Consider the following 27,961-nt stretch of genomic DNA (forward strand, 5'->3'; position numbering starts at 1 on the left):
TGAAACTTTAATTTTGACATTATGTATATTGAAATGATAATTTCCACTGCAAAATGGAATGAAAATTATTATATAATATAAGAAAAGGTCATTTTAAGATACATTGTAGACATGTTGGACGCCATTTTGGACACCATATTGTATGTTCAAGTTGATAAAACAAACGATAAGTGCAAACATGTTATTGTTGTGACATTACGTGAATGTAGGCAACAATATACCACAATAAAATATTGTAAATCGTTTAAATAATTTAGAATAAAAAGCATCTTTTCAGGTAAATGGTCGCCATTTTGGACGCCATTTTGGATTCCATATTGGTTATTTTAGTATGAAAACATGCGATTTGTAAAAGTATGCTATTGTATCATTATTTCAAAAGATTTAAGCACAAAAAGAGTTATACTTTTAAAGAAATAATATTATAAGTGCTCATAGTATCAAAATAGACGCCATCTTGGACGCCATCTTGGATTCTGAGGTTTCCCGGATGGCACTTTTCGGGAACTTTGTGAATTCAGAATCAACAAGCTATAACCTTTCAGAAAATATAAGTTTCAAATATGTTCCAATTTTTTCCGGGTATACCCTTCCCCAGCCTCTACTATTAAGTATACTTAAGAATGACCGGGCTCTATTTAAGTACATGTATAGAAGTAGAAGAATTGGCTGTAATTGTAGAATAGTTATTGGTCACAATATAAAAATGCAATAATCTTTTAATAGAAAAATAATCCGTTTAAATTTGATAACGATATGCGCGCGCAGCCAAAATTGTTTTGATCAGACTAATGGATTGTTACGCGATACCGGGCCGGTTTCGCAATTGTTTAAAGGGGCCTTTTCACAGATTTTGGCATGTTTTGAAGTTTGTCATTAAATGCTTTATATTGATAAATGTAAACATTAAATTTTAAAAGCTCCAGTAAAATATCAAAAATGGAATTTAAAAAAGGAAAAAAAGCAGCCCACAGCAGGGCTCGACCCATTGACCCCTGGAATCCTGAAGTAAAAACGCATTAGCCAACTGAGCTATTCTGCCAAGCATACATAGACTGCGTCTTTTATACTATATATAAGCAACCTTCGTAGTTTCACAAATTTAAACGACAACAACAGAACTCTCCAAATTATTCAATCGTTTCGCGTTGCAACGCTTTATAACTTTTAGGTTTTTAAATCATCAAAAGATGCCTATAATGACAATATTAGACAATGGCAAATGTTCAGTAATGCTATTTCCTCACAAATATCATAACTAAACCGAAAATTTGCGAATCTGAAACAAATTTTTTCAATTTTGTCAATTTACCAAACCGTGAAAAGATCCCTTTGAAGTGAGGACACAGCGGCGTTCTTCCATTAATAGAGCAACCTCTGTTGCCTTCATCACGCGAATTATCTCGTGGTATTTGTACGTATTAGGTCATATAGGCAGGCAATATGTAAACACGGTGGTTGGAGCTCCAGTTTAAATTACCCAATTCTCTGCATAGCTGCGTAGCTTGGCGTTTTCTTCCAGTGAAGAGATGTTGGTAGATTATGGGTATTAGTCTGCTTCAGAGTTAGTGCGCAAGTTCGGTTGAGTGTTTTGTAACAGAGTGCCCTTTCATCTTCTTACGCTTGCGTTCCGCTCAAATCTCACTGCAACGAGATCTACACGATAGTCTGATGTTTAGTTTTATTCGTTTTGCAAAATAGCGGCATGAACACCTATATTATGTTGGACATTCACCATACTTGAGACGGACTATTTGTTGAACCTTACCGTAATCTGTTTGGAAAAGCGCATATTTTGGACATTTAAGTGTGAAATGTATTTCGTATATGCTGCGTCAGTTCTCAGCAGATTCTTAAATTTTAATAAAAAGCGTTTACTGTGATTTACTGAGCATATTATTAAACGTACAAACTTTCTTACCTGCCATACAATAATGTGCGCGTACACTTAAAAAAACGTTTATCAACATTATTTGAAAAAAGAGAGAAGATAATGCATACAACATACAGTAGAAATAGATAGCACGAGGCCTTTCTCTGGAAAACTAAATCCGAATATCAGATTGTCCTGCAAGTGATTCCGAGCAAGTCCACGTCAAACAAGAGTTCGCACGGGCCTCTACAGAAACCATCCAGGCTCTCATAGTGAAGAGAAAGACTAAACAAACTAATCAGGATGTGGAATTTTCTGAAGTTAATCCTCGTGTTTCACCAGGTATGTAAACAATAAAGAGAACTGTCGTTTGCAAAGAGCTTCTTGCCAAGCGTGGAAGAACATATCAGACAATCTTCAAACGACACGTTTACTGTCGGAAATTATTACTTTTAGGGTTCACGAAACATTGAAACCAGTATAAATAACATTACATTACTTATGAAAGTACTCATATATCACCTGTAGTAAAATAAATTAATTGTATGTTTCGATCAATAGTTCACAAGTTGAATTCAACATGAAAAAGAAATCGTAATCATGAATCAAATCTACACGTTTGAAGGCAAATGTAAGCTCTATAAAATAAGCAATCCTTTTGTATTTTCTTGATAATCTTTGATTGTTCGCTTTTCTACGTAAATTCTGTGTTCACTAGCCACATACCCATTGCCGTATACAATCATCTGTTACAGAGCATTCAGCATCGTTACAGACAAGTAAATGCTAACCATTTCTATGTAACGTTAATTTGTGTATGAACGTACTATCATTTTATACATGTATATTAAGCATACGTTATTGAATAAAAAACAACAACAACAATTACAACAACAACAAGCGAACCGCTGATAACAAAATGTAGATAATTAATAAATCAGTTGAAGACAATGCAAAGTGACATTGAATACAGAAAATAATGAACGATAAATAATAATATATGTATTTATGCACAATTTGAGAAACGTTCGAAAATGATTTATGAGTGTACTGTACATGTATGCTATGCTACATGATTCGTAAGATGACACAGTACAACTGTAAAGTTAACTCGTGGGAACGAGTTGGTCAGCAGAGGAAATCCCGTGATCAAAACATGACGAGTACACCGGGAAAAGGCGTCCAAAGACAACATTATTGCAATGAAAATCAGATTCAATCATGAATTGTCATTAATTACTCACACAATTAAGTTAGCCTCGCTCTGTGAAAATGCATATAAGGTCGTCCGAGATAAGCTTGTGCAGTACGCACAGGCTAATCAGGGATCATGTTTGAAACGTGTGCGGTCAGCTGCCAAATCATCGTATAGTGACATTTTTGGAGGAATGCAAGTTTTGGGGTTGTGGTGTATATCAATAAATTAATAAATGTATACCAAGGAATTATTTTGAGATTTTATATTTAACCCATTCATGCCTAGCGTCCTGAAAAAAGGACATTGCAAACAGCGTAGACCCAGATGAGACGCCGCATAATGCGGCGTCTCATCAGGGTCTGCGCTGTTTGCTTAAAGAAATTTCTGTAAGAAATATTCTAAATATAGAAATAAATATACTAGACATCCCTAATTTTGTAAATAAATTGATCCAATTTAGAAGGATGGGAGAGTCCACTAGGCATAAATGGGTTAATAAGCCGCATTTTCAAAGCTGGATGAGGATACTAATGTACTGAATCCGTTTAAAAGCAGCGATTTGGGACAGTGGTATGAACCTTCTTGTTAATTGAAAATACTTAATCTACTTAAAATGATCCTGGCAAATCGCTTCGTGACACTTATTTTGCATCGCAACATGATTAATATAACTTTTTAAGCGTTAAAACGTGGTTTCTAGCAAAACATTAGCTCTAAATACAGTATTTTTTAACGAAGGAGTTGTTTTATGACATATATTTTTAAAGGGACCTTTTCACAGATTTTTGCAGATATTGAAGTTTGTCATTAAATGCTTTATATTGACAAATGTAAACATTAGATCTAAAAAGCTCTAGTTTAGTTTAGTTTAAACCTATTTATTTTAGCTCGATTGCATAGAAAGTAATTCCTACTTATTTGAAATGCTCTCGAGTCCATTTCCTGGAGAACCAGTACTTGGTGTCTATATGGGAGACCGAAAGAACGCTCCCACAGCGGGGATCGAACCCATGACCTCCCGGTCGCTAGGCGGACACCATATCCATTACACCACGGCGACCTTAAAGCTCTAGTAAAAAAACAAGAATAAAATTAACCCTCAAGTGGTCTCGAACCACTGACCCCTGGAGTAAATGTCTATCGCTTAGACCACCCCGTGCTCATACAATGAGTGATGTATTTTAAACTTTTTATATAATCAATCCTCGTAGTATCACAGACTATAACAGCAACAACATAACTCTCCAAATTATTCAATCGCTTCGCGTAGCAACGCTTTATAATTTTCAGAATTTTAAATCGCAAAAAGATGCATTTAGTGGATATTTTAGAGCATGGTAAATGTTCAGTATTACTGTTTCCTCACAAATATCATAACTACCACGAAAATTTGCGAATCTGAAACATTTTTTTTAATTTTGTAAATTTACAAAAACGTGAATAGGAACCTTTAAATCAGTTTGCAGAAACACAATCGATATGCTATTTTTTAATTACAATATACATATATGGACACAGCTATTTTACATGGACTCTACCGTAACTTACTACACGTATCAGACATAAGTGTTGAGGTGTTCTCCAAGTGTACGATTGAATTTTTGACATTCAAAGTATTGCTATAAAGCGCTCAAGTCTATGCATGATATAGTTTACAAATAAAATTTCAACTAATATTAATTACCTAATTATAATGGTCTTTAACCCGTTCTTTTTTTATAAAATGGAAAATTTGTCAGCGGGCGACTGTATACAGTAAAAAGACATGCCAACCTTACCTAGTTCTTGTGATGACCATAATGCCTCAAAACCGCATGTCCGTTTCGTCAACGTGTGTGATTGTTTTGGACCTCATTTTATCTCGTGTAAATTGAAAAATAAATAGTTGAATGTACATTTAACAGAGCTTTAATGTGGATTAAGGTATAACCCCTGACTGCAAGTCCTATTATTAGTATAAAAGAATGACGACACACACCCACGACAGGGTGTTAATCCTAATAGTTACATTGTTACGCAGATTATTAAATGTTCCAAAGATTGCGGAATAATGCTGCCCACTCGAATTCCGGAGAAACGAGAGTTTGCGGTGTGTGCGTGTTACCTTCCATCAGATACGAATTTTAAAAAAATCATCGGGATTTATGAACACATAGACCACATGTGCATTTAAAAGAAAGGTTGTGTATGGGCTGTTTTGAATTTAATAGAACATATGTACTGTGGATGGCATGCTTCTTATGAAAAAGTAAAAGAATATAGCAATATATATATATGGGTCGTTCTCTGTTAAAAGGGGTTTAGTGCGTAAAGTGTCGTCCCAGATTAGCCTAAGCAGTCTGCATAAGCTAATCAGTGACTACATTTTCCGCTTTTATGATATTTTCTGTTTAAAAAAAGTCTCTTCTCAGCAAAAATCCAGTTTAGGGGGAAAGTGCCGTTCCTGATTAGGCTGTGCGGACTACTTATGCTAATCTGGGACGACACTTTACGCACATGTATTAAACCCCCTTTTTACAGAGCGCGGCCCATTTATATTGTCTGCAAGATATTAAAATACTTGAAATGATATTAAAACTGAATTAATTGATAAAATACGCGAAAAATTATTTAATAATTTACTGCATAGGGATTAAGAACAGAATGACGTAGCGATGTTAAAACAGGAAGTGGTGTAACCAATGGGAGACAAACCACTCAACAAATTCTAATAATTAAAATAAGGTAAACCGGTTCGGTGAATTACCCAGTATACCACTGGGCTAATCAAGGATAAAATAACGACAAAACATAACGAAATGTCCAAACTCCGTTATTGACTTAAGCTAACGTTGCACGTTTTTTTAATACTTAAGTACCGTCGGAAGTTTAAAATGCATTCGCTCTCATCCGAGCCTTTGAAATGTCTCTATCGTTCGAGTGGTTTGGGGATTTCAAAGTAAAATTTAAACTTAAAGTTCGTACATTTATTTGCTGTTTTACGCTTTTTTGCGTAAAGTTCCAAAGAGGACCTAATTGAAAACGTGACTATGATTAGATCGGGTGTGAATCTGCTAGTTACTTAGAGGCGCGCTAAAACAAAGCGCTTCTTTTTTTGTTTTATTTATATCACATTGGTTCTTCAAGAATAGTTTGTTCGTCGGTTATAAAAAAATAAGTAAATAACGATTGTATTCGATTAAGTTGTACACTTATCATATATAAATCCAAGCAACGATACTTTCTTAACCCATTCATGCCTAGCGTCCTGAAAAAAGGACATTGCAAACAGCGTAGACCCAGATGAGACGCCGCATAATGCGGCGTCTCATCAGGGTCTGCGCCGTTTGCTTAAAGAAATTTCTGTAAGAAATTTTCTAAATATAGAAATAAATATACTAGACATCCCTAATTTTGTAAATACATTGATCCACTTTAGAAGGATGGGAGAGTCCACTGGGCATAAATGGGTTAATGATATGCTGCTACTGATTGCTATTTTATATTTTATTGATATTATATTTATATCGGTACATTAGAAAATATAAAGTTTCTGGAATCGGTGTTATTGTGGCAAGTGAATATATGTCATATGTCCGAAAAGATAACCGCTAAATTATATGGCATTCTTGACACGGGCTAATATATAACTTTCTCAGACATGTTAACAGATATTGGACTACATGCATATCATATGAAATTACACCGTAAAAACGAGGTCTACTCCTAGAATACGGTATCTACATGTTTTTTATTAAATTAACGGCACTGAAGAGCATAATGAACCGGATATTATTTGTGATAATAATATTTTTGTTACATTTCATTGCACGCGTCAGTATGTGGACCCAATAACACGCAACATCCTTGATGCAAAGGTACACAAGTATTTTAAAAATTCACCTAAAAATACCAACCCCAGCAAGAACATATATTATCTTTTAAAAGCATGCGTGTATCCTTTCAAGACTTCAAAACACTTGAAAGCTATCGAGCCAGTGAGAAAGTTTGTAAATCCACTTGTTTTTATCTACGTGACTTTAATAGCGTCTTAATGTACTATAATACCCATGCTGAGTCGTCAGGTCGAATATTTCCGTTACCGGACATTGGTCGCACCAATCAGGTATGTCGGTTTACCGGTGATGGTTTTGTAACGGTAGGTCCAGCGACTTTGTCACTAAACGGTAATTAATCAGAACAAGAATCCAAGGGACATGTTCCTATATGTGATAACCTTGTCAGTTTAGAATGTTTTGAACATGACCCCTGGCCTTGCTGGCCAAACCGATGTACACATCAAAACGATTATATCCATGCGAATACAAGACATTTAGAATGGCATGTTAATTTACTGTACATATTAGTTCAAAAATACATATTTCATCAATGTAGTAAAAAGTGAAGCACGTGAGTGCTAACTCATAAATATCGGATGATTAAAGTTAACAAATGATGAAAACATGTTAATGAATCGAATCGTGTTAAAACAATCTTTTTAAGACTGTTACACATACGTTTTCATAATCGAAACGAGTGTCATTTTAAATTCTGAATTCGGTAATTGCAGAAAATACATGCGTTTTATATTTATTGTATTTTTATTTGTGTCAAAATGGTTCCATTGTTTCCCATGTGAGACTTGTCTGCCTGTTACACCTCCTGATTTACATCAATTAAGTGTTGGTAATCGATATGTAGTTTGTAAAAGGGATCTATTCACGTTTTAATAAATTGACAAAATTAACGAAAATGGTTTCAGATTCGCAAATTTGTGTTGTAGTTATGATATTTGCAATTTAACAGTAATACTACACATTAACCATCCTCTAAAATATCAATTACATGTATATGCACATTTTGACGATTTTAAAACGTGAATAGCGTTGCAAACGCGAAACTTTTGAATAATTTTGGGAATTCTGTTATCATCAGTATATTTTATGACACGCCAAGGATTGCATGCTTATATTAATTATAAAATACTACACTCGCAGTATGAGCACGGATATATAGCCGAGTGGTGTAATTTCTAATCTTTTACTCCAAGGATCAGTGGTTCGAGGCCAGTTGAATGTTACTTATTTCCTTTCTTTATTTTTTAAATTTATTTTTTCGGACCTTTTTAGTTTCAATGTTTACATTTATCAGTTTAAATCATTTAATAACAAACTTAAATACATGCCAAAATCTGTGGAAGGGCACCTGTAAGGCTAATCAGCCGCAATCAAAATTTGATCCTCGGTCGTTTAGTAGCTTTATTCTGCTAGATGTAATTACTTCAGGTTCGTTTAAAATATTAGGTAAAAGACGAGACCAGAACGCTCCGTTGGAGCAAAAAGGTACCGTGTGCCTTCTTATTTCAATGTCACATGGTACATTTTTGCACCAAGGAGGCGAATTAATGTTGTCATTCATGGCTTTTGTACATTTTGCGATTAAGTATGCATTTTTTCATATTGAAGCGTTTATCGTCTGAAACTCTAAACACTCTCGGCTCACCAAATTTCCGAACATAATTCATGATGGTTTTATTGACGAATCTGTGGTGATGGCAAACACGGTATCTATACTATATCACGGACACATGAACTTCGTGACGTCCTTCTGTCAAACTTAGATTGTGAAAACGTTCGTGGATGAGCTAAATACCATAACAATCACATGGCAGTGAGAGGGAAAACGAAATGAAATACAGTTTCAATTACAAGAAGATTAAACTCAAGATGTTTTGAGAGCAGTTAAAATACATCATAACACAACATTCCCCAATTCGCAGCCGGTTAGGTGAGGGCAGTGGTATGTTATCGTAGCATGCCAGCAAAGGGCAAGACGGGTTATAACTTAATGTGTTTAAGACGATTATAAATTGGACAATGATTCATCGCAGTACGAAAACTTCTTTGAAATTAATTCTACCATGCGGGTTTTGGTCGGTACGGTTTAGTCGGTCGCTCTATATCGTGTTACGTTGCATTGCTCATTTTGTTAAAACAAACACGGCGTTACAATTTTGATAAAATTATGATCAACATGTACGTTCATTCGTGATGCTTTAAAGAAAAAAATGCGAGTGTAATTCATCTCTAATTAAGCTTGTGATACCTTAAAAAAGAGTCAAGATTGAACAGCAGAATTGCCATTCACTGTCGATTGTTTCTATGAACTGGTATTTACTCTTTTGAACCACAATTAAAATGTAAAGATCCATGTTTACATTTGTCTCTGTACCACATTGTGACGGTGTATCGTTAGTATTTTTTTGCGTAGTAAACGAGCTTTAACAACAAAAAATCGGAACAGGAAAGTTCAAACCACATTTAAAGAAAAATGCTTGAAATACGATATCGTATAACAACAAATGCAGAAAAAAGCAAACATAAAAGCCCTTTAACACTCGACATTAACGAATATTTCGTACACTATTTCGAAAAATAAAGTTAACACAAACACAATCAGTGTTTCTCATAGCAATAGCAACAATTTCAACGCTAGATGTGGTCTGGTAACATAGATGAACGCGATACCAACTGCTCTTTTATATTTGTGTGTGTGACAATATGTTCCATGTGAATTTTCCGCGACGATATATTAACAATTACGAGCGACCGCGAGATTGGCTTCGAACAGCGGCGGTAGCATGACGTAGTTGTTCTCATGAATACGTCGTTCATACGACGCTGCTCGAAGCCGATCTCGCGTTCGTTCGTTAATGTTCGGATATCGTCGCGGGAAATTCACATGGAATATATTGTCACAAAAAAGCATTTTCTATCTCGTTATATCTATGTTACCAGACGGCATATAGCGTTGAAACTTTGGCTATTGATATAAGGAACACTGATTTTGTATGGGTTATTTTTATTTGACGAAATATTATGCGAAGTATTCGTTGATTTTGAGTTGTAATATGATTAAAATTCATTATAAGCATGAACAGTTGAAACCGCTTCAATATATATTAAATATTTTAAACATGGTTGGTTCTTACAGGAAAAGTAAAAAACTGTCTAAATGCAAATACGTTGAACATGAATATTAGTATTTATTCACTATACTATACATACAATATACATACATGTTAACAAAATAGTCGTGTGTTGGCAAACAATGTAAATAAACGAATTAACGCAAAAACATATAGGTAACAACAAAAAAGGATTGAAAATCAATCAGTTTAAGTCAACGAAAAATAATTTAAATCAGGAAAAATCAATAATTTCTATAAAAGTGGTTGTCATAGTAATAGTTTCATTTTTTCGTAAATTACAACATATTTTGTTTCGCAGGTTTCCATGGTGATTGGCGCCGGAACGATGTATCTGGGTCTTTTGACATACTATAACAACGAGCTTATCACGTGCTGTCAAGAAAAGTCCGAATGTTTAGCAGATAAGAAATTCTGTAACTTGACCTTCGAGATCAAGATCTTCGGGTTAAACGAGTAAGTTTATTTGAATACGATAGTATGTTTGGACGAATCCATGAGTATTGTTCGGTTGTTGTAAATTTGCGAAAAATAATTTGAAATGTATAGAAATTATTAGCGATACACAAGCAGGTTTTACAATAAGCAAATTAAATCAACGCTTGTGAGGGTCTTGATATTGTTATATAAACATGCTTTAGTAAAGGCCTTTGCAATTTCACAACCAACTTTAAGTGTGATTTTACAAAAATGACTGAAAATAGAATCACTTATCTTTAAAAAAAAACACTATAAAACATGGCGCGATACGCTCTAAAATTCGTTCAGTGCCTGTAAAGTCAAGATTAATAAGGGAAAACAACAACAACAAACATATATTTGTATAATGTGTTAAATGCAATATACGATATTGTTCTAATTGAATTTGCAGCCATGTAAGTATGAGAAAATTATACATGCCACCGAGATATGCTCGCAAAGTTTTTACGTCGATTTATTTACAGCTCCTTGGAGATCCAGACATGGCGCCCCGGCACTGTCGTTACTCCCGAAGAAGCGGTTGGCCTTGTTCACATACAACAGCCTGTCAACTACAACTTCAACGAGTGGATGGTGGGTCCAACTTTTTAAAACAACATTCCATAAATGTGAAGAAATCAGATAGTTTTGTTGATGAGTTTCTCACTGATTATCTTCGGTAATTAACTTATCAAAATACGAAAATACGAATTTAAATGCATAATTAAGCCAATAATATTTAAGTTACATTTTAACACACAGCGCCTCTTTGAAAAACACATTTGGTATAGTAAAAAGTAGTGTTAGCATTTTAAATATTTCGTTCATACAGAGAGTTGTCGCATGCATATATTTATCAGTGCAAGTGTTGACAAAATTACATGTAGTACTCAGTTGACAAAATGACATATTTAGAACGTATGGCCATTCAATTCTTATCTATGTACAGTGACATTAAGAATGGTTACAGACACTTTGTACCTTTAAATTAAGCAGTGTTGCCGACACTATATACTGTGAAATTTAGTAGTGTCGTTGCAGACACTATTTCCTGTACGATTAAGCAGTGTTGTCGCAGACATAATGTACCGTGCAATACAGCACTGTTGTTGCAAACAATTTGTACTCTGCCATTTAGCGGTGTTGTTTCTAACACGTTGAATGTGCCAGTCAGCAGTGTTGTTGCAGACACTATATACTATGACATTGAGCAGTATTGTTGCAGACTCTTTTTACAGAGAAATAAAGCAATTTTGCAGACATTATGAACTTTGCGATTGAGCAGTTTGGTTGCAGACACTATACATTGTGCCATTAAGTAGTGTTGCAGACACTTTGTTCTGTGTCATTAAGCATAATTGTTTCAGACACTTCGTTTTGTGTCATTAAGCAGTATTGTTTCAGGCACTTTGTTCTGTGCCATTAAGCAGTATAAATGCAGACACTATGTACTGTGGCACTATGCAGTATTGTGGCAGACACGTTGCACTGTGCCATTGAGCAGTGTAATTGCACACACTTCGCCGTGTCCCATTCAGTAGTATTGTTGCATAAACATTGTACTGTGCAATCAAGTAGTGTTGTCACAGAAACTTTGTACTGTGCAATTAAATGTGTAGCAGACTCATTGTACTGTGTCAATTAGCAGTATTTTTGCATACACATATTAGTTTCGCCAATTTTCAGACGTCCCTTTCGTGAATACCGGCTTCGGTAATTGTTATGGACATCTTTATCAACTATGTGAAATCTGACAAAATTGTATTTCTAAATTACGTTTACCTTCATTTAGCACGCGTGAATGTAGAATGGTGTGTTGATCGGTCAATGTATTGAAATAAAAAATAAGGTTCAACTTGTTTTAAATTCAGAAAACCTGGAAAGTCAATGATATTAGATTTGTTTCAGTTTTCCTTTTCTGAGATTATGAGGAATGAGATATTGATCAATTAGTCAATGTTTTAAAATCGAAAATAAGGTTCAACTTGTGTTTCAAATGGGCCGAATTCCGACCAAAACCTACCAATTATTTACTATAACTCTTCAAAGACGACCATCAGGATCACTTCTTCGGCTTTGAAGGCTGAAAGTTTGTGCATATTTGCTATGAAAAAAACGTTGATATTGCGCACATCGCTACACTAGGAAATAAACAAAGCCACTGCATATAGAAAGCTTTACTTAGAGGCAGTGTGTGTTTTTTTCGTACAAATTTGGAGCCTTTAGAAGGATCCATTTAAAATGGACAAAAAATAAATATTTTTCCCAAGGTTTCGCGTTGCAACGCTTTATAATTTTCAGGTTTCTAAATCGTCAAAAGATGCATATACTGGATATTTTAGAGCATGGTAAATGTTCAGTATTACTGTTTCCTCACAAATATCATAACTACAACGAAAATTGCGAATCCGAAACATTTTTTTTATACTTTTGTCAATTAACCAAAACGTGAAAAGGCCCCTTTAACGTTTACGCGTAAACTATGCCTTCACTTTTACAAAACGTGAACGTGCAGACGAATTCTAAACGTTTACGCGTATACTTTTCCTACACGAGTTTGTGCAGACTATTTCTCAATGTGTACGTGTGGACTAAGTTGGTAAGGAATGTTCGATCAAGCCACAACTCTCAAAGCACGGGTTGCTATTTGGTACAATAAAATGCAACGTTTTACTGTAGGGTAACGTAAGCATCAACGTAAGCGTCTACAACGGAACCTCAGTGAACAGCACAACGTTGATAGACTCATTCAAGACGATGTACATGGACGACTCTCCGCGGTGGTACTTCGTCAACCATACTGGCCTTAGCGAGACATACAATGCGACGTAAGAAAGCTTGTGCATGCTTATACAATTTTTTACGTGAACATGCTATATTTGAGATTTATTATATTAAAACATGTCAGATGTACTTGCGTGGCTTTAATAAGTATTTATACATCAATTCATTTATACAATATATATATGTTAAAAAATCAGGTTTTTCGCAGAATTGGTTGGTGGTTTAAATGTTTAAGTAGGCATATTTTTAAAAATTGACGAGAGTTTTACAAAATGCGAGCGATTTCCATATCTCCTTTACAGTGTAACACTTGTTGTGCGCTACATGTGCTCCGATCCAGAAACGTGCGGAGACTGCTTTTCCCGCGAAAAGTGCACTTCCGACGCGCCCTTCACCGGGCCAACCTTCCTTCCCGGGGGCTTCAATGCAACGACTGCTCCCATCCTTGCAAGGGACAACATTACAACCGATACGGGCAACGCCACCAACTCTTGGTTGAATACTGATGCTTCTAGCACGGTCGCCTTAAATAAAACTACGGATAATCAACACGATTTTTCAACATTATTTTCATCGACATCCACAACAACAACAATAGAAGAATTAGCCACCTCGTCATTATCATCATCGACAACATCAACACCATTTCCCGCAACGTATCCGTCTACTACTACAGAAACAACGCCATCAACCACTACAGCAGCGAAAACAACAACCACTGCTGCCGCACCTACAACCGAAACTTCCACAATAACAATACAAGTAGCGCCAATCTCAACTCTACCTACAACGACATCTACGTCATTAACTACATCATCATCATCATCATTAACAACAACATCATCAAAAACCGTAACAACTAAACCTAACCATACACCGTCGCCGACGGTTTCACGCCTACCGATCTCAACATCCGGTGGTATCCGACCCACGACTGTCGAGGAGACTTCGACGCGCATTGAGAAAGTCAGCGCCGTCTGGCCGTATATTTTGGCGGGAGTTCTAGGCGCCCTGGCCATCGCAGCGTTGATAATATTCATGGTATATTTACGCCACAAGAAGTAAGTTAAAATAAAGTTTTATGTTCGTACATTATACCATTGTTTTCATATATAAGTCAATCAAGATTATTTTATTAAATAATTCAATGCTCAGGCCAGATATATGTACGCTGTTTGTCAAAATAAGCAGACGGAGATGAAACACATGTATGTGATTTATTGTCCCCTACCGGTTTCACTCCGTCAGTCCGTTAGTCTGTCAGTCCGTTAGTCTGTCACACTTTTCTGGATCCTGCGATAACATTAAAAGTTCTTAATATTTTTTCATGAAACTTGAAACATGGATAGATGGCAGTATGGACATTATGCACGTCATTTTATTTTCTCACGTCAAAACTTCTGGTTGCTATGGCAACAATAAAAAAAATGGTGGAGCCGGTAGGGGACTTGGCAATAGTCTTGTTTAATCATGGTATATTACAATTTCGGCACAAATAATATAATTGTATATTCAATTATTTCCTCTAATAAAGTATTCGGCTTTGGCTCGCGTGTAAGGAAGCGAATGCATGACGCTTCTTCAGGAGACCCTGGGGAAAATAGATAAATGCATACAATCCCCTATGTACTTAGTATCCAACTAATTTGTTACTCTTTGTGAACACGATTGTGCATATTGGCATGTTCTAGAGAACTCCGAAATCGTCAAGAGATCTATAACGTCAATCCGAAAGTGCTAAGGAATTTCGAAGAGTTCACGGAAAACGGAACCACGGGAAGGGCGGACGTTCCTATGGAAACGGAACAGTACTAGTTAGGAGTTGCAAATACGTGATGTAGTTTATCTTGAAACGGTGTGGATATGTGGTACAACTTTTATATTTTGTTCTGCAAAATTGCAGTGGCTTTAGTAACTGTCCCAGTTGGGATTTTATGCAATACTACTGCTATTTTAGTGACTGTATTCTTCGCGCGTGTGGAACCATAGCTATTTTGGGTAATTAGGTATATATTATTAAGATCTTCATAAACAATTATTGTTACTATATTAACAACAACTTTTGTGAATGTGATTCGATGGGGTACAGAACGATTTTGTGACACTGCATTTTTAATAGAAGTTGTAGCGCAGTTTTCATCCCATTGATTCGAAGTGATCCAACTAACCCATGGATATTTTTTGCTACTGACAAGGACAGTAATATGACTTGAAAACGCATGTGCTTTGAAAGTTTCGCGTTCAACGATTGACGTTGTTGATGTCAACAGAGGAAATGATTCGCGACAAAAAAGTTATGTGTTAATCGTTTGCGTCTGAGACCCGTTTGCAGGCAATTCAAAATGCGATTGTCAATAACGATTTTAGCTCGGCGATAGAAGAACCAGTGGATGTCTCAATCGGAGAGAGAGGGTGTTCCTATGAAATGTGTTTATAACGCGCTTCGGGAAAGCATGTTAAATGCCTGTGCGTAAAGTGTCGTCCCAGATAAGACTGTGCCGTCCGCACTAGCTAATAATTGAGGCCACTTTCCATTTGTTATTGTGTTCGTTTCAAGGAAGTCTCTTCTTAGAAAAAAATCAGCTTCATACGGAAAATGGCGTCCTAGTTAGCCTGTGCGGAGCGAACAGATTAATCTTGACGACAATTCACGCGCATGCATTTAACCCTATATTCCCAGTGCGCGGCTCATTTGTGTTTTGTCTTGTTGTTTATTGTGAAGTGCTACGTTCTGCAAAATATTGTTACATATATTTTAGAATATATTATAAGCTGTATTTATAATTCATGTACATACAATTTCAATACACACATACACATGAAGTAGGTACATTGTTTGTTTTTATGCAAATGTTTAATTCCCATTTTGTATGCACTTTGCAGACTGTTAAGCGCGAGTAATATAGACAATGCTTCGTGGTATATATGAGTCGCGTTTTGAGAAAACCGGTCATAATGCATGTGCGTAAAGTGTCGTCCCAGATTAGCCTGTGCAGTCCGCACAGGCTAATCAGGGACGACACTTTCCGCTTTTACTAGATTTTCGGTAAAAAGGGACTTCCTTTAAACGAAAAATACCATTAAAGCGGAAAGTGTCGTCCCTGATTAGCCTGTGCGGACTGCACAGGCTAATCTGTGACGACACTTTACGCACATGCATTATGCCCAGTTTTCTCAGAGTGCGTCTCATATGTAAACATTGCCACAGCGAACACAAACGCACGTGTCGTTTTGGAAGCGGTTTCTCCTTAGTTGAACATTGTATAAAATAAATAGACAGAAATGGAGTTCATTTTTCTGCTTTGAAATATTCGTTAAATTCTGTGTTCATTATAAGCTATGGTTAAACAATAAAAATGTAATTCCAAAACCAGTACAACGATATGTTCTCGTACTTCTGAACATCACTTTGTATTGTTATTATGTAATTACTGCTTTTTTTTAATTGTGGCCAAGAGATTGTGGCTTCAAAACACAAGCCAAGATACATATATTTTTATGATACGGCAAAATTTAATCACTTTAGAGCAATATATATTTTTAAAATTTAAATAGTCAAGAACATAACCAAACATCATAGCATAAAACATGCCGCCATTCAAATGTCAAATCGATTGCTACATCTTTGTATGAAAGGGAGATAACAATTTTGTACAGCCATTTAACCTAACTAAGTTATCTGTAGTTTCATCGTATCATGTATATTATGCTGAAATGTATCATTACGAAGATGTAGAAAATAAAATTTAGAATATCTTAGTTTTGTATTGTCCTATATCGGTCGAAATGTGTTTTTTCCGTTCTACAAAGACTTAGGCATTGACAAGTTAGCTTATGCTATGGTCCATTTAGTTCATCGATCTTTTTTCAAAGCACATATTTGAGACTATACAGTTTAACACTCCAGCTTACCGTGTATATGTAAACTATACAATGCAAAGCTCTATGCTCATAGTTTGTATATAGTTTTACTATCCTAGCTCACAGAATACACAATATTTCAAAGCTTTTAGCTCAAAACTCAGAAATCACATTACTCAACACAAACACTGTGCTCGCACTTCTGACCAAATCAAGAGTTCGTTTGACTAAGCTACCACCACCCCCACCCTCTTGGGAAATGAGGCGACCATGGACCATGGTTACGGCATCTAGATATATCGGCTAGCTGTGTTATAAGCTATGCCTTCTTTGACAAATAAAAAGCTCCCGACCACACTGTGCAAGGGGATTAAAGGTGGGCATTCTCATCCTCAATACTGGTTTAAGAATTACATTATGCGCACGAAAACCTGACCAGAGAGATGAAATGCCCATTACTGAACGTAGCCAGAGACGTGGCAAATACCAATAACTGCCAAGAGACCAGCATCACACTCAAAGAACGACGCGATACTTGAATATCAAGCTGAAAACTACAAGAAAGATTTGGAGTGAAAAGCTATCAAAACTGTACATGGAGAGAGAAACCACCATGCTGTAGAGACTAAACAAACACGTAAATGACTGGAGCAACAGAGATCATAAAATTATCCAGTTATAAGAAGGTAGAATATTGACAGGAAGGGCGGCCATACATATTTGGGCAAACAAAAAGGAAAGCATCATCTCATTGTCAAGGACACTAGCAAAACAAAAACAGAAAGATGAAATGATCGGAAAAGACAACAACGCGCATGAAGCTAAAGGGATCGCACTAGTTAAAATGGAGAAAAAAAGAAGAAGAATAAGACCTGTCAACATCACCAACGCAATTATCCAACACCTTAGTCATACACCCCTCATGAAACTGTTGGACATCGAAAGCTGGTCGCTCAATTACTATTAATAGCTCACTTTCTAGTTCAGACATCTTAGTTCATAGTTCAGATATCACCTAATTCATTTTTAGTAATTAGTTTACTGCGCAAATATCGCCCCGTACAGTTCTACAAAGTTTATAACTCGTAGCTCAATGACCGTAATAACACACTAGACAATGAAGATTTCTAAGCTCAGAATGCATAGCTCAAATAACACGCGACGTAGTTCGTTGATTTTAATTAAAATTTCAGGTCCCATGTTATATACGTCTATACTACATAGATACCTACATCATATTATGCACTTAACTGTTAAGCCTGTTAGTTCGTTAGGAAGTTAGCACACTCAGTTCCCAACTTAAATAGAATGTCATACTGTTCAGTAACAGATACCATATCACATTGTAGCCCAGTGTACAATTCTATAGTGCCCAGTGTACGATTCTATAGTATTCCATTCACAGTGTATTGCTCTTAGTTTACAGGTGAACTCTCTTCACAATTCATATATCGCTCAGAATAGGTCAGTGCTAAATGTTCACATCATCGATATCACACTATACAACACAGAGCCCATAATGCCCAGCCCCGATAACACACTTATATGGCGTGCCATTTGGGTCGAAAGTCATCAAGACCTACTAGGTAAAAAGAGAAATGCACTGCGACGTACAATATGTACGTCGAAGTACATTGTTTTGTACTTCGACGTACAAAATCGTACTACGACGTACAGTTTTTTACCGACCCTTGAGTGTTAGCCAATCAGAAGACACCTTACATCTGTTGCTTTTAGAAACATTTGACAATGAACATAATTATTATTATTATTATTATTATTATTATTATTATTATTATTATTATTATTATTATTATTATTATCTATACCAAATTATGCGACTATCGACCACTAACTCATAGATATTGTGCGTATTTAATGAACATTGTTATTATTGTTATTTATACAAAATTATGCGACTATAGACCGCTAACTCATAGATATTATGCGTATTTATTGACCTATCGCGGCGGTATTAACCTAAGACTTATGCAAATAATGGTTATCACACAATACGACCAAACCAGAGAGGTTATTATACATTTTAATCCTGTAATCGTTTGGTAACTGTTTGGTTACCGTTGGGAATTTCCTACACAGTAATGCGCTGGACCATGATAATCCGCCCCGCATGGTCAATAAATACTCACAATATGCTTGATAATTTTAATTTTAAAAAAGGTTACATTGCATCTTCTTTAAATTCGTATATTATCTATTTCAATGCATTAAATACTTGAAACTTCTTTTTTCAATTTTGATATTTTCTTTCATTTTGTCCTCAATTAAAAAAGAGATTTTAAACATTTATTCTGAACAGCGGCTTAAGAGACGATTGTTTTGATTGGCTGTTCAGAAAATGTGTACGTCGAAGAACAAACATGTATATTTTTCATTTGTACTCTGAAGTACAATTTTTGTACTTCGACGTACATATTGTACGTCGAAGTACATTTCTCTTTTTACCTAGTAGGGCGTGTTGACTTTTGACACAAATGGTACGCCATTCACTTAAACCGTCTATTTCTAGAAGGTCAAGACTATACAATTCACAGCCCTTAGTTCACAGCTGAGATATCATCACAATGTACGTTCAGTGCACGTAGTGTAAACATCAGGGTCTACACATCACAGTTGAGAATGCGTCACCATCATAGAAGATTTCATGACATCACCTGTTTTTCGTACAAAACGTTTATTATACTTCGACTTAGTTTTATCTACTTAATACGAGTTCACTTCACATGGTCTTAACGTGATAATTATGATCGCCATTAACGTATGACCAGAGACAGTAATTACCTGTTGAATTGTAATAAATATTTGATGTATTCGGATTTGCATATCGTCATAAAGAAGATGTAGCCAATGGTGTCTTCGCATTGTACTTTATGGATATATGTTTTATACGAATTTATAAAGAAGCTTGTCTTTAACGTATGATTGTAGATTAAAATAGTGAGAGCATACATGTTTGCATCCAACCACGGTTCGAATGACAGACTGTATTGCTAAATGTTGACAACCAAAGTGGTCTGAAAATTGGTAAAGACAGTAAATCTAAAGCGCTTTTTTACTCCTTTGTTTCTGCTTTTCAAATGCGCTTTTTTGGGGAAATACGTGGTCGACTTTTACGTTATCATCGAAGGGTTCCTTGGTCATTTGAATATAGTTGTTCTGAGAAAGGGCAAATAACAAATAAAAAAATGAACATCAAAGAATCGTATGATCTGTATCAGAATATATAGGTTAACAGGATCCTTATTTATATCAATGAGACTTTATATACATGTATTTTGATACATTTGTAATTTAAAGATAACAACCGTTTAATATGTTTTATTTCAAACTGTCTTCCACATGTTTAATTTTATTATTTGCCTTTTTATTACCATACAATGTCAAAACATATATCTATGCAAACAATCGTTATAATCCAAACTAGAAATGTCTTGAAAAAAAAGAAATTTGGCGTTAAACTGAACACTGATGTCATTTTGTCCTATTATACAACATCCGAGCAAACATGATTTTCTAAGTGCCCTCTCGGACGTCTGATTTCACTCCCGGTTTTAATTACTACTGTTACAATGGATTATTAGGATATCATAACGCATAATATATTTGAGATTATCTCAATCATTATTAATATTCTGCACCGTAGCTTATACCACCATACCACCCCATATATTCAGCAGTGAAGATATCCTAAATCTACTACTGAAATTTCCGTCAATGTTATTGATCAGGTTATTGTAATACAATAATAATAAATAAATAAATAAATAAACATGTAAAGTAAATTCTAGCTGGAATAAATGAAAATTATATTGTATCAGACACGCGATCTAGATCTAGTTATGCTTTAATTGCAAAACAACATTGTATACTCATTAATCGTAATGACAATTCGTGCAAGGTGCATTTATAAACATGGATACATTCCGATGAATTGCAACACTTCCGTCAATACATTTTACTAAAGGAAATGTTTGAAACATTACAGATTTAATAACATCTGCTGCAGAAGTGTACTTTAATAAATCGCATAAATAGACCACAATTTAAATATAATTTGACATAGACGAGTCGCTAATTAAATATGTTTGAATATAGGCGTCCGTGTGATATGTTGAGAAGGAAACTCTTTGTGGAGATTTATTTACTCGCCAGTTAGAATTAATTAGCAGGTCAAATGTCAGTTACAACATGAAAAAAAAGCGTTTTAAACAGACAACAAGACCGTATGCTACGCGAATACCGTAACCACCTTTCCAACCCGTGAATTGCAGCATTTACATAACGATGATCGGATGTCCTTTTTTGGCCAAAATAAAATACTTATTTATTTATTTGAATGAATATACCATTTTTATCGTAACATTTTTTGCACTTCACCATTACATTGTTCTTAATATGTTAAGTTTAAGCAGTCGATAACATGTTTTCATCTGATTTGACTTCTTAGTTAACCCATTAAGTCTAGCGTCTAGAAAAAAGGCCTTGGCAAACAGCGTAGACCCAAATGAGACGCCGCATGATGCGGCGTCTCATCAGGGTCTGCGCTGTTTGCTTAAGGAATTTCTGTAAGAAATATTCTAAATATAGAAATAAATAAAATAGACATCCCTAATTTTGGAAATAAATTGATCCAATTTTGAAGGATGAGAGAGTCCACTAGGCATAAATGGGTTATACAAGAATGGCAATTTCATTTACCAGAAGTTAGTGTTATGCAGCCAACAGCTTGCATTCCTTAAAATAAGAAGATTTGAGTTATTCTTATATCAGTCAAAGTACCCACTGCATCGCGAGAAATCTGCTTCAAATCGCATCTTAGCCAGATACACAAACAATCACATCATGTAATTGTAGTAAGTAAACGAAACAATAATAAATACAATGATATGTGTCTTGTTCTGTGAAAGCTGGTCATAATGCATGTGCGTAAAGTGTCGTCCCAGATTAGCCTGTGCAGTCCGCACAGGCTAATCAGGGACGACACTTTCCGCCTAAACTTGATTTTCGGTAAGGAGAGACTTCCTTGAAACTAAAAATACCATTAAAGCGGAAAGTGTCGTCCCTGATTAGCCTGTGCGGACTGCACAGGATAATCTGGGACGACACTTTACGCACACGAATTAAGCCCAGTTTTCTCAGAACAAGACACATATCGTTTATATACGCATAAGCTTGATGTCAGTTATACTCTATTCTGAGATTACCCCGTTTATTTAAACATATTAAAGAAGTTCAAATAACTGTTGTTTGATATGTTTATGCTAAGTTTTTTGTGATTGTTCTCTACAAAATTTATAATTCAATTTAAAAATAGGAGTGCAGTTTGCAATTCATTTTTTAGATGTTTATTTCATTGATACAGGTTTTAATGCTGTGCCTGTTGTTTAAATGCACGTTGTTTCAGTTTTTATTTTAGACCTTACTTATTGCATTGAATGCAATAGTTCAAATCCAGTGATACTAGTTGATACGTTTGATTGATTAATTAACCCATTTATGCCTAGTGGACTTTCCCATCCTTCTAAATTGGATCAAGTTATTTCCAAAATTAGGGATGTCTAGTATATTTATTTATATTTGTAGAATATTTATTACAGAAATTCCTTTAAGCAAACAGCGCAGATCAGATGAGACGCCGCATTATGCGGCGTCTCATCTGGGTCTACGCTGTTAGCAATGTCCTTTTTTTCAGGACGCTAGGCATAGATGGGTTAATTATTCATCGGTGAGATAACATTATATAATTTAACATCGACAAATTTATTTGAAAATTGTGTCTTGAATCACTTCTATGTGTTTTACTCTACAGATCGAGAAAGTTTTTAAAAATGAATGTTACATTACGTAATAATTCATTCGCTAAACAAAACTTTCCCGTACACAAGTACACGCATTCAGGCTGATTTAATTAATAAATAACATAATCGGTGGTTCTTTATTTACTTTCAGCATAATTGCTTTAAATCGAATGATATCGTTTTTGCAAAATACCAGTATCACATCGTGTTTATTACCCCGTTTGTTTTTTGTGATAGTTACATGTAAATAGATCTGCACACAGAATTGTAATTCTATAATGTATTTCCCAGTAATGAGGTTGACATCCAAGTTCAACATTTAGTTTATTGGACTGGAATGTTAAATTAATTAATTGACGCTGTATTATAGAATTACAATTGTATTATAGAAATACAATTCTATGTATATGCATTTGTAACGGTTATTAAGAGATTTTTTATAAAGGCATACGTAAATTCTACTTCGATTTTTGTTGTTAATCTTTTTTAAATAAAAGTGTTTATGTTTGTTTCTATACAAATATCTTATCTTTATATATTCTTTTAAAAGGTGTGACCTGGTACACTGTATTCGAAATCGTTTTCCTTGAGATTTAAAATATGAAGTATGAAATAATAGTTTGTAATGTCATGACTCGAATGTACATAAAGCATGTTAACTATTTTCCATATCGTGTTATCCAAATCGTTAGATAAGATACAGTCTAAATACAGAGATTTCAACAGATTCAAACAACTTAGAGTAAGATTACCACGTCGTTTAAATGTTATAAGGCAAAATGAAATTTTCTATGTTCAAGGTTCAACATTCTGAAGAAAAGAGTTATTTTGTTTCTTTTATTTGTTAAAAAGTCCACAAATGTTTTTGTAATCGATTGCGTGAAATACAATTAAAAATACACAACAACACAGAAACTTAGTAACTTAATAATATTAAATATATTTTGGATTTAGCTTCTTGGTAACATTTGCATCAAAATTATGCAAGGCAGTATTTTGTTCCGGTCAAAATGAGACATTTTTAAAACGCTTGCATCAAACAGCAAGAAGTTTTTTCAATTAAAATCTTTGTTTCTATTTTTGTAATTGTGAAATAATTGCTAGATGCGATGTGCTTAACAATACATAAGAGATGTGAATGTTAAAACGTCCTACACTCCTTGAATAAAAGTATACATTCTTTTCATAGACAACGTATGTCTTTTTTCCAGCTTATGTGACAGTAAATCATAAACGCATGGTTGGTTGTAAATCGTTTTTTATTGCAACATGTATTGGACACAAAGAGTATGTACAAAATATGAAATACGACAGTTGCACCGTTCCTTGTGCAACAATCATTTAAAAACAAAAATTAAATACACATTTAAGCACTTACTATTGCTCTGCATTCACAACGAAACACACTCACGAGGACAATTTATGGCTATATTAACACTGCCAGGTTTAATTAATTTATACATCTTTGAAAGTTACAAATTTAGCGAGCTAAATTATTTTTCGACTTAAACAAGCGTTCATTGTTTGGAATGTTTGCCATAAATCATCCCCGCAACAGAGTCAAATGAATAACAGACTACTAATATCAACGTTAATTAAATTAAATCACCGTGCAAGAAAAGCCACAAGTTTAGCGGAAAACGTTGCATTTTTCTCCTCACAATATCTTGACACTTGGTAGCTAATGTATAGTATGACACTTTTCAAACTGTAACAATCATATTTTTTTCACACACAAAACAAATCAAACAGTCGAAAACTGCAATTATGCTCTTTAAATGTTCAGTTACGCACGAAACACCTTCCGTTTCAATTACACTATGACAGCATTCGCACCTGATCCATAGCTTCACATGTTTTTGCTAGTGAGACACTAGAGTTCGGTTGGGGGCAGGTTGTAGTAGGTAGGAGCGCCCAGAGATGGGTTGGCGTACATGTCATTTCCGGTGTAACACGGCATCCCCATTCCCCCCATCATTGAGTTGTACCTGGAGACCGAGCTGTCCATGTAAGTGGGGGTTGGGTAAACCGGCTTCAGTGGGTCGTAGTGCTCACTTCCGGAAATACTGCTCGAGTACCCCCCGGGCATGTGAGACATGGAGCTGTGCAGACCGCTGCCGTACTGACTAGAGAGTCCATTTCCCATGGTGCTAACTGGTATACTTCCGGTCATGTGACTAGAGAGTCTGTGGTGGGCAGACGACTGCCCAAGCTGGTTATCCATGGGAGACGCGGTTTCCGGGTAGTAACCCGGATGTGAGTGCGGCACGGGGCCGTTCCTGTTAGTCTGGTCGATCATTGGCTGCACAATACGCCGTCTGGCGTTAATGAACCAGTTGTTCACTTGCAAGATTGTAAGTCCAGTTTCAGCACCAAGCTGTTTCTTTTGGTCCTCAGATGGATACGGGTGCTGCAAATGTTGGAACAGCCACGCACGCAGGATGTTTGTGGCTGTCTTTGAGAATATTCCGCGCTTCTTCTGCCGTTTCGCTCCCTTTCCAGCCTGTTTTCCACCGGAACCGGACGAAGATTCACAATTATTGTCACCGTTACTTTCTTCCGAACCTCTGCTATACTCCTCACTATCTTCGCGCTCGCGTTTAATACCGCGCCCCTTGGGCGGTGCTTTTGACTCCGTTTTGACGACGACAGCCGGCTCATTCGTCGCTCCCGTCGGCTCAACACCGCTCGTTAAGCTGGCCGCAGGCTGTGACATCGTCGGAAACTCGCTCGGCGTTGCGGACGCTACGTCATCCATTTCCAGGAAATTGGTGGAGCCGACGGAGGACGGTCGGTGGTCTGAGCCGCTATCGTCATCTGTAGGATCAAAAGCACTATTTGAAAGTTTAGATGAAGCATCATCGTCATCGCCTTGAGCGTCTACGTTTAAATCTTGGGGCATTTTCCCCTTCAAGCACGTTATATAGCGTTCACAGAAATTATCACAGAGTTCGTGCACTTTTTCGAGCTCTAGTAAGTGAAAACGGAAGTTCTGAATAGCCTGAATGATAATATTGTCTACTTCTTGATTGTTCGTGAATATCGAGCCGCCGTTAGCAGCCAGCTCTTTACCGAATAATTCTAGATCTTCATTGAATGATTCAGAAGAGCAAATAGGGTCACCCGCCACCTTTCTCGCGCAAGTCGCCAGCTCACATTTTTCAAAAATGAGCGCAAGAAGGGGAAACAGTGGGTGGGCGTAAATTGCCTGTTTATCCTGATCGGTTTCTGACAAATGCGTACCTGAGAAGCTTTGCGTGTTGATCATGTGAGAATACTGTGAGAGAGACGAGCTGACAGGAAGTGAGCATCCATTGCCGAGCGACGCCAGGTGCGAGTTGATCATGTCGTCGAAGACGTCGTTGTTGATGGAGGACGAATGCAATGGCGGCGGCATCTGCAACAGGGAGCTCATCAGGTGACCACTTCCACCCGTCTCGTAGGTGGGTGGGGGGAGTACGTCTTCGTATCTGTCAGTCATTTTTATTTTTGTGTCTGAAACAGAAGAAAAACGTGTTATAGTTATGCAATTCTTTTACGACTAAATGTTTTGTCCTGTAAATTGTTTAGAATTCATTATAACTTTATAGAAACACTTATAGTAAGTTTTACCTAGGAAATATACATCAAAAGCTCAGCTTTAAGGACGCACAATTGTGTTTCACCAAAGAAATATGTATCAAATTCCCCCCAAAAAACACACACTTTATATAGATATATAACACTGGAATCTTTATCAGATAAACACCGGCAACAATTCACGCTTTCATATATCCACACATTTGCTTTTATCGTTGCAATTAATTAGATTTCAATTTAGATTTGTATCCATTTTAGCACCTGATTTAAGCGCTTATTGCGATAAAACCGACCTTTTAGAGTCATTGGTTGATGATCATTGATATATTAAATCTAATCTGCTGAACGTTTTCACATTTCCCCCTCTCGCGACAATTCAAAATTGTAGATGCTCGTTTAATTGCTTCCTCGTCCATAAACACAAGTGGTCAGTTAATTTGCGTGCACATCGCGTTAATTATTCTGTGGTCATTACTAAATGTGTCCAGAGGGCGCTTTTGACCGAACCTTTGCGAACGTTCAAAATACCGACTACGTATGAGTATGAGTAGTAGTAAAAGAACGCATAACTTTTGTAACGCGTTACCACAGCTGGTATAATAAGACCCACGTTTGCATTGTTAGTTCGGTCAGTAAGCCTTGAAACGTATATACATTTGACGTGATCTATGTTTATCGAATAGTATGATGTCCAAATTTGTTTTATTGAAAATGTGTTTTACAATGAAACTGAGAGTACAATATCATATGGTTGAAATTTCTAAAACTTTGCAAGATATACTGTTAAAATATAACTGAATATCCTGTTTGTCCGGTTATACTTTTGTTTTCATATACAGTTATTAATACGTGTTATTGTTTTCGCGTCGAGTTAATTAAGAAATTGTAAGAATTAGCGAAGCGCACCTATTTTATTTTGAAAAAGTCTCCAAAAACCTACTGAATTGCCACGTTAATGTATCAGTTAAGTAGCTTTGGGCATGAGCATCAACTGAATTCCACTAAAATGTATTTCGTTCAATCATAGTATCGAAGTCAAACATTATAAACGGTATGTCTGTTTTCAATATAATTGTGATTACTACTCTGGAAACTTAAATAGTCAACTACGGTAGACATCTTTGGAATGTGCATTCGACCGTGAAAAAGCGTATGAGAATTCATGGAGCTATAAACTGATAAAAAGCGGTCATTTAATATGCGAGTTTCATAGCCATGAATATAACGGGGCATTGTCTTAATTAAATCAGACACTCGCTTTAGTCTTGTTCTTGTTACTAAATTAATGCAAATTTAACACACAACTTCTTCCTTTCAAAACGTACGCAAACCACGCCTTAGACTAAATTTAGCCATTAATTAATTAAAATGTTATCTGAGGTTGAATGCTATAATTAGTATTTAACCACGTATTTTTATTA

At 35.8% G+C, this 27,961-nt stretch overlaps 2 protein-coding genes across 2 annotated transcripts; one reads left to right on the forward strand and one right to left on the reverse strand.

The window, feature by feature from the left end:
* The first annotated feature begins 1,550 nt into the window (after window positions 1-1,550).
* LOC127878697 (location of vulva defective 1-like) lies at window positions 1,551-16,225 on the forward strand. The gene is made up of 6 exons (XM_052425227.1): window positions 1,551-2,215; window positions 10,340-10,494; window positions 10,983-11,091; window positions 13,177-13,325; window positions 13,584-14,342; window positions 14,973-16,225. The coding sequence occupies exons 1-6, from the start codon at window positions 2,177-2,179 to the stop codon at window positions 15,094-15,096; spliced, it is 1,335 nt and encodes a 444-aa protein (XP_052281187.1). The 5' UTR covers window positions 1,551-2,176; the 3' UTR covers window positions 15,097-16,225.
* Window positions 16,226-24,336: 8,111 nt separating this feature from the next.
* On the reverse strand, window positions 24,337-26,442 carry LOC127878407 (homeobox protein Meis1-like). The gene has a single exon (XM_052424933.1). It carries the CDS (start codon window positions 26,440-26,442, stop codon window positions 24,835-24,837), a length of 1,608 nt encoding a protein of 535 aa, XP_052280893.1. The 3' UTR covers window positions 24,337-24,834.
* Between the last annotated feature and the right edge of the window lie 1,519 nt (window positions 26,443-27,961).

The sequence above is a fragment of the Dreissena polymorpha genome, chromosome 4, assembly GCF_020536995.1.
Source record: "Dreissena polymorpha isolate Duluth1 chromosome 4, UMN_Dpol_1.0, whole genome shotgun sequence".
In the NCBI taxonomy this organism is placed as follows: Eukaryota; Metazoa; Mollusca; class Bivalvia; order Myida; family Dreissenidae; genus Dreissena; species Dreissena polymorpha.

Excerpts from the sequence above, each read along its gene's own strand:
- LOC127878407 (XM_052424933.1), bottom strand. The coding sequence starts at position 26,442 with ATGACTGACAGATACGAAGACGTACTCCCCCCACCCACCTACGAGACG.
- LOC127878697 (XM_052425227.1), top strand. The coding sequence starts at position 2,177 with ATGTGGAATTTTCTGAAGTTAATCCTCGTGTTTCACCAG. Across the intron at positions 2,216-10,339 it reads TAATCCTCGTGTTTCACCAG|GTTTCCATGGTGATTGGCGC; the intron begins GTATGTAAACAA and ends TTTGTTTCGCAG. Across the intron at positions 14,343-14,972 it reads GTATATTTACGCCACAAGAA|AGAACTCCGAAATCGTCAAG; the intron begins GTAAGTTAAAAT and ends GGCATGTTCTAG.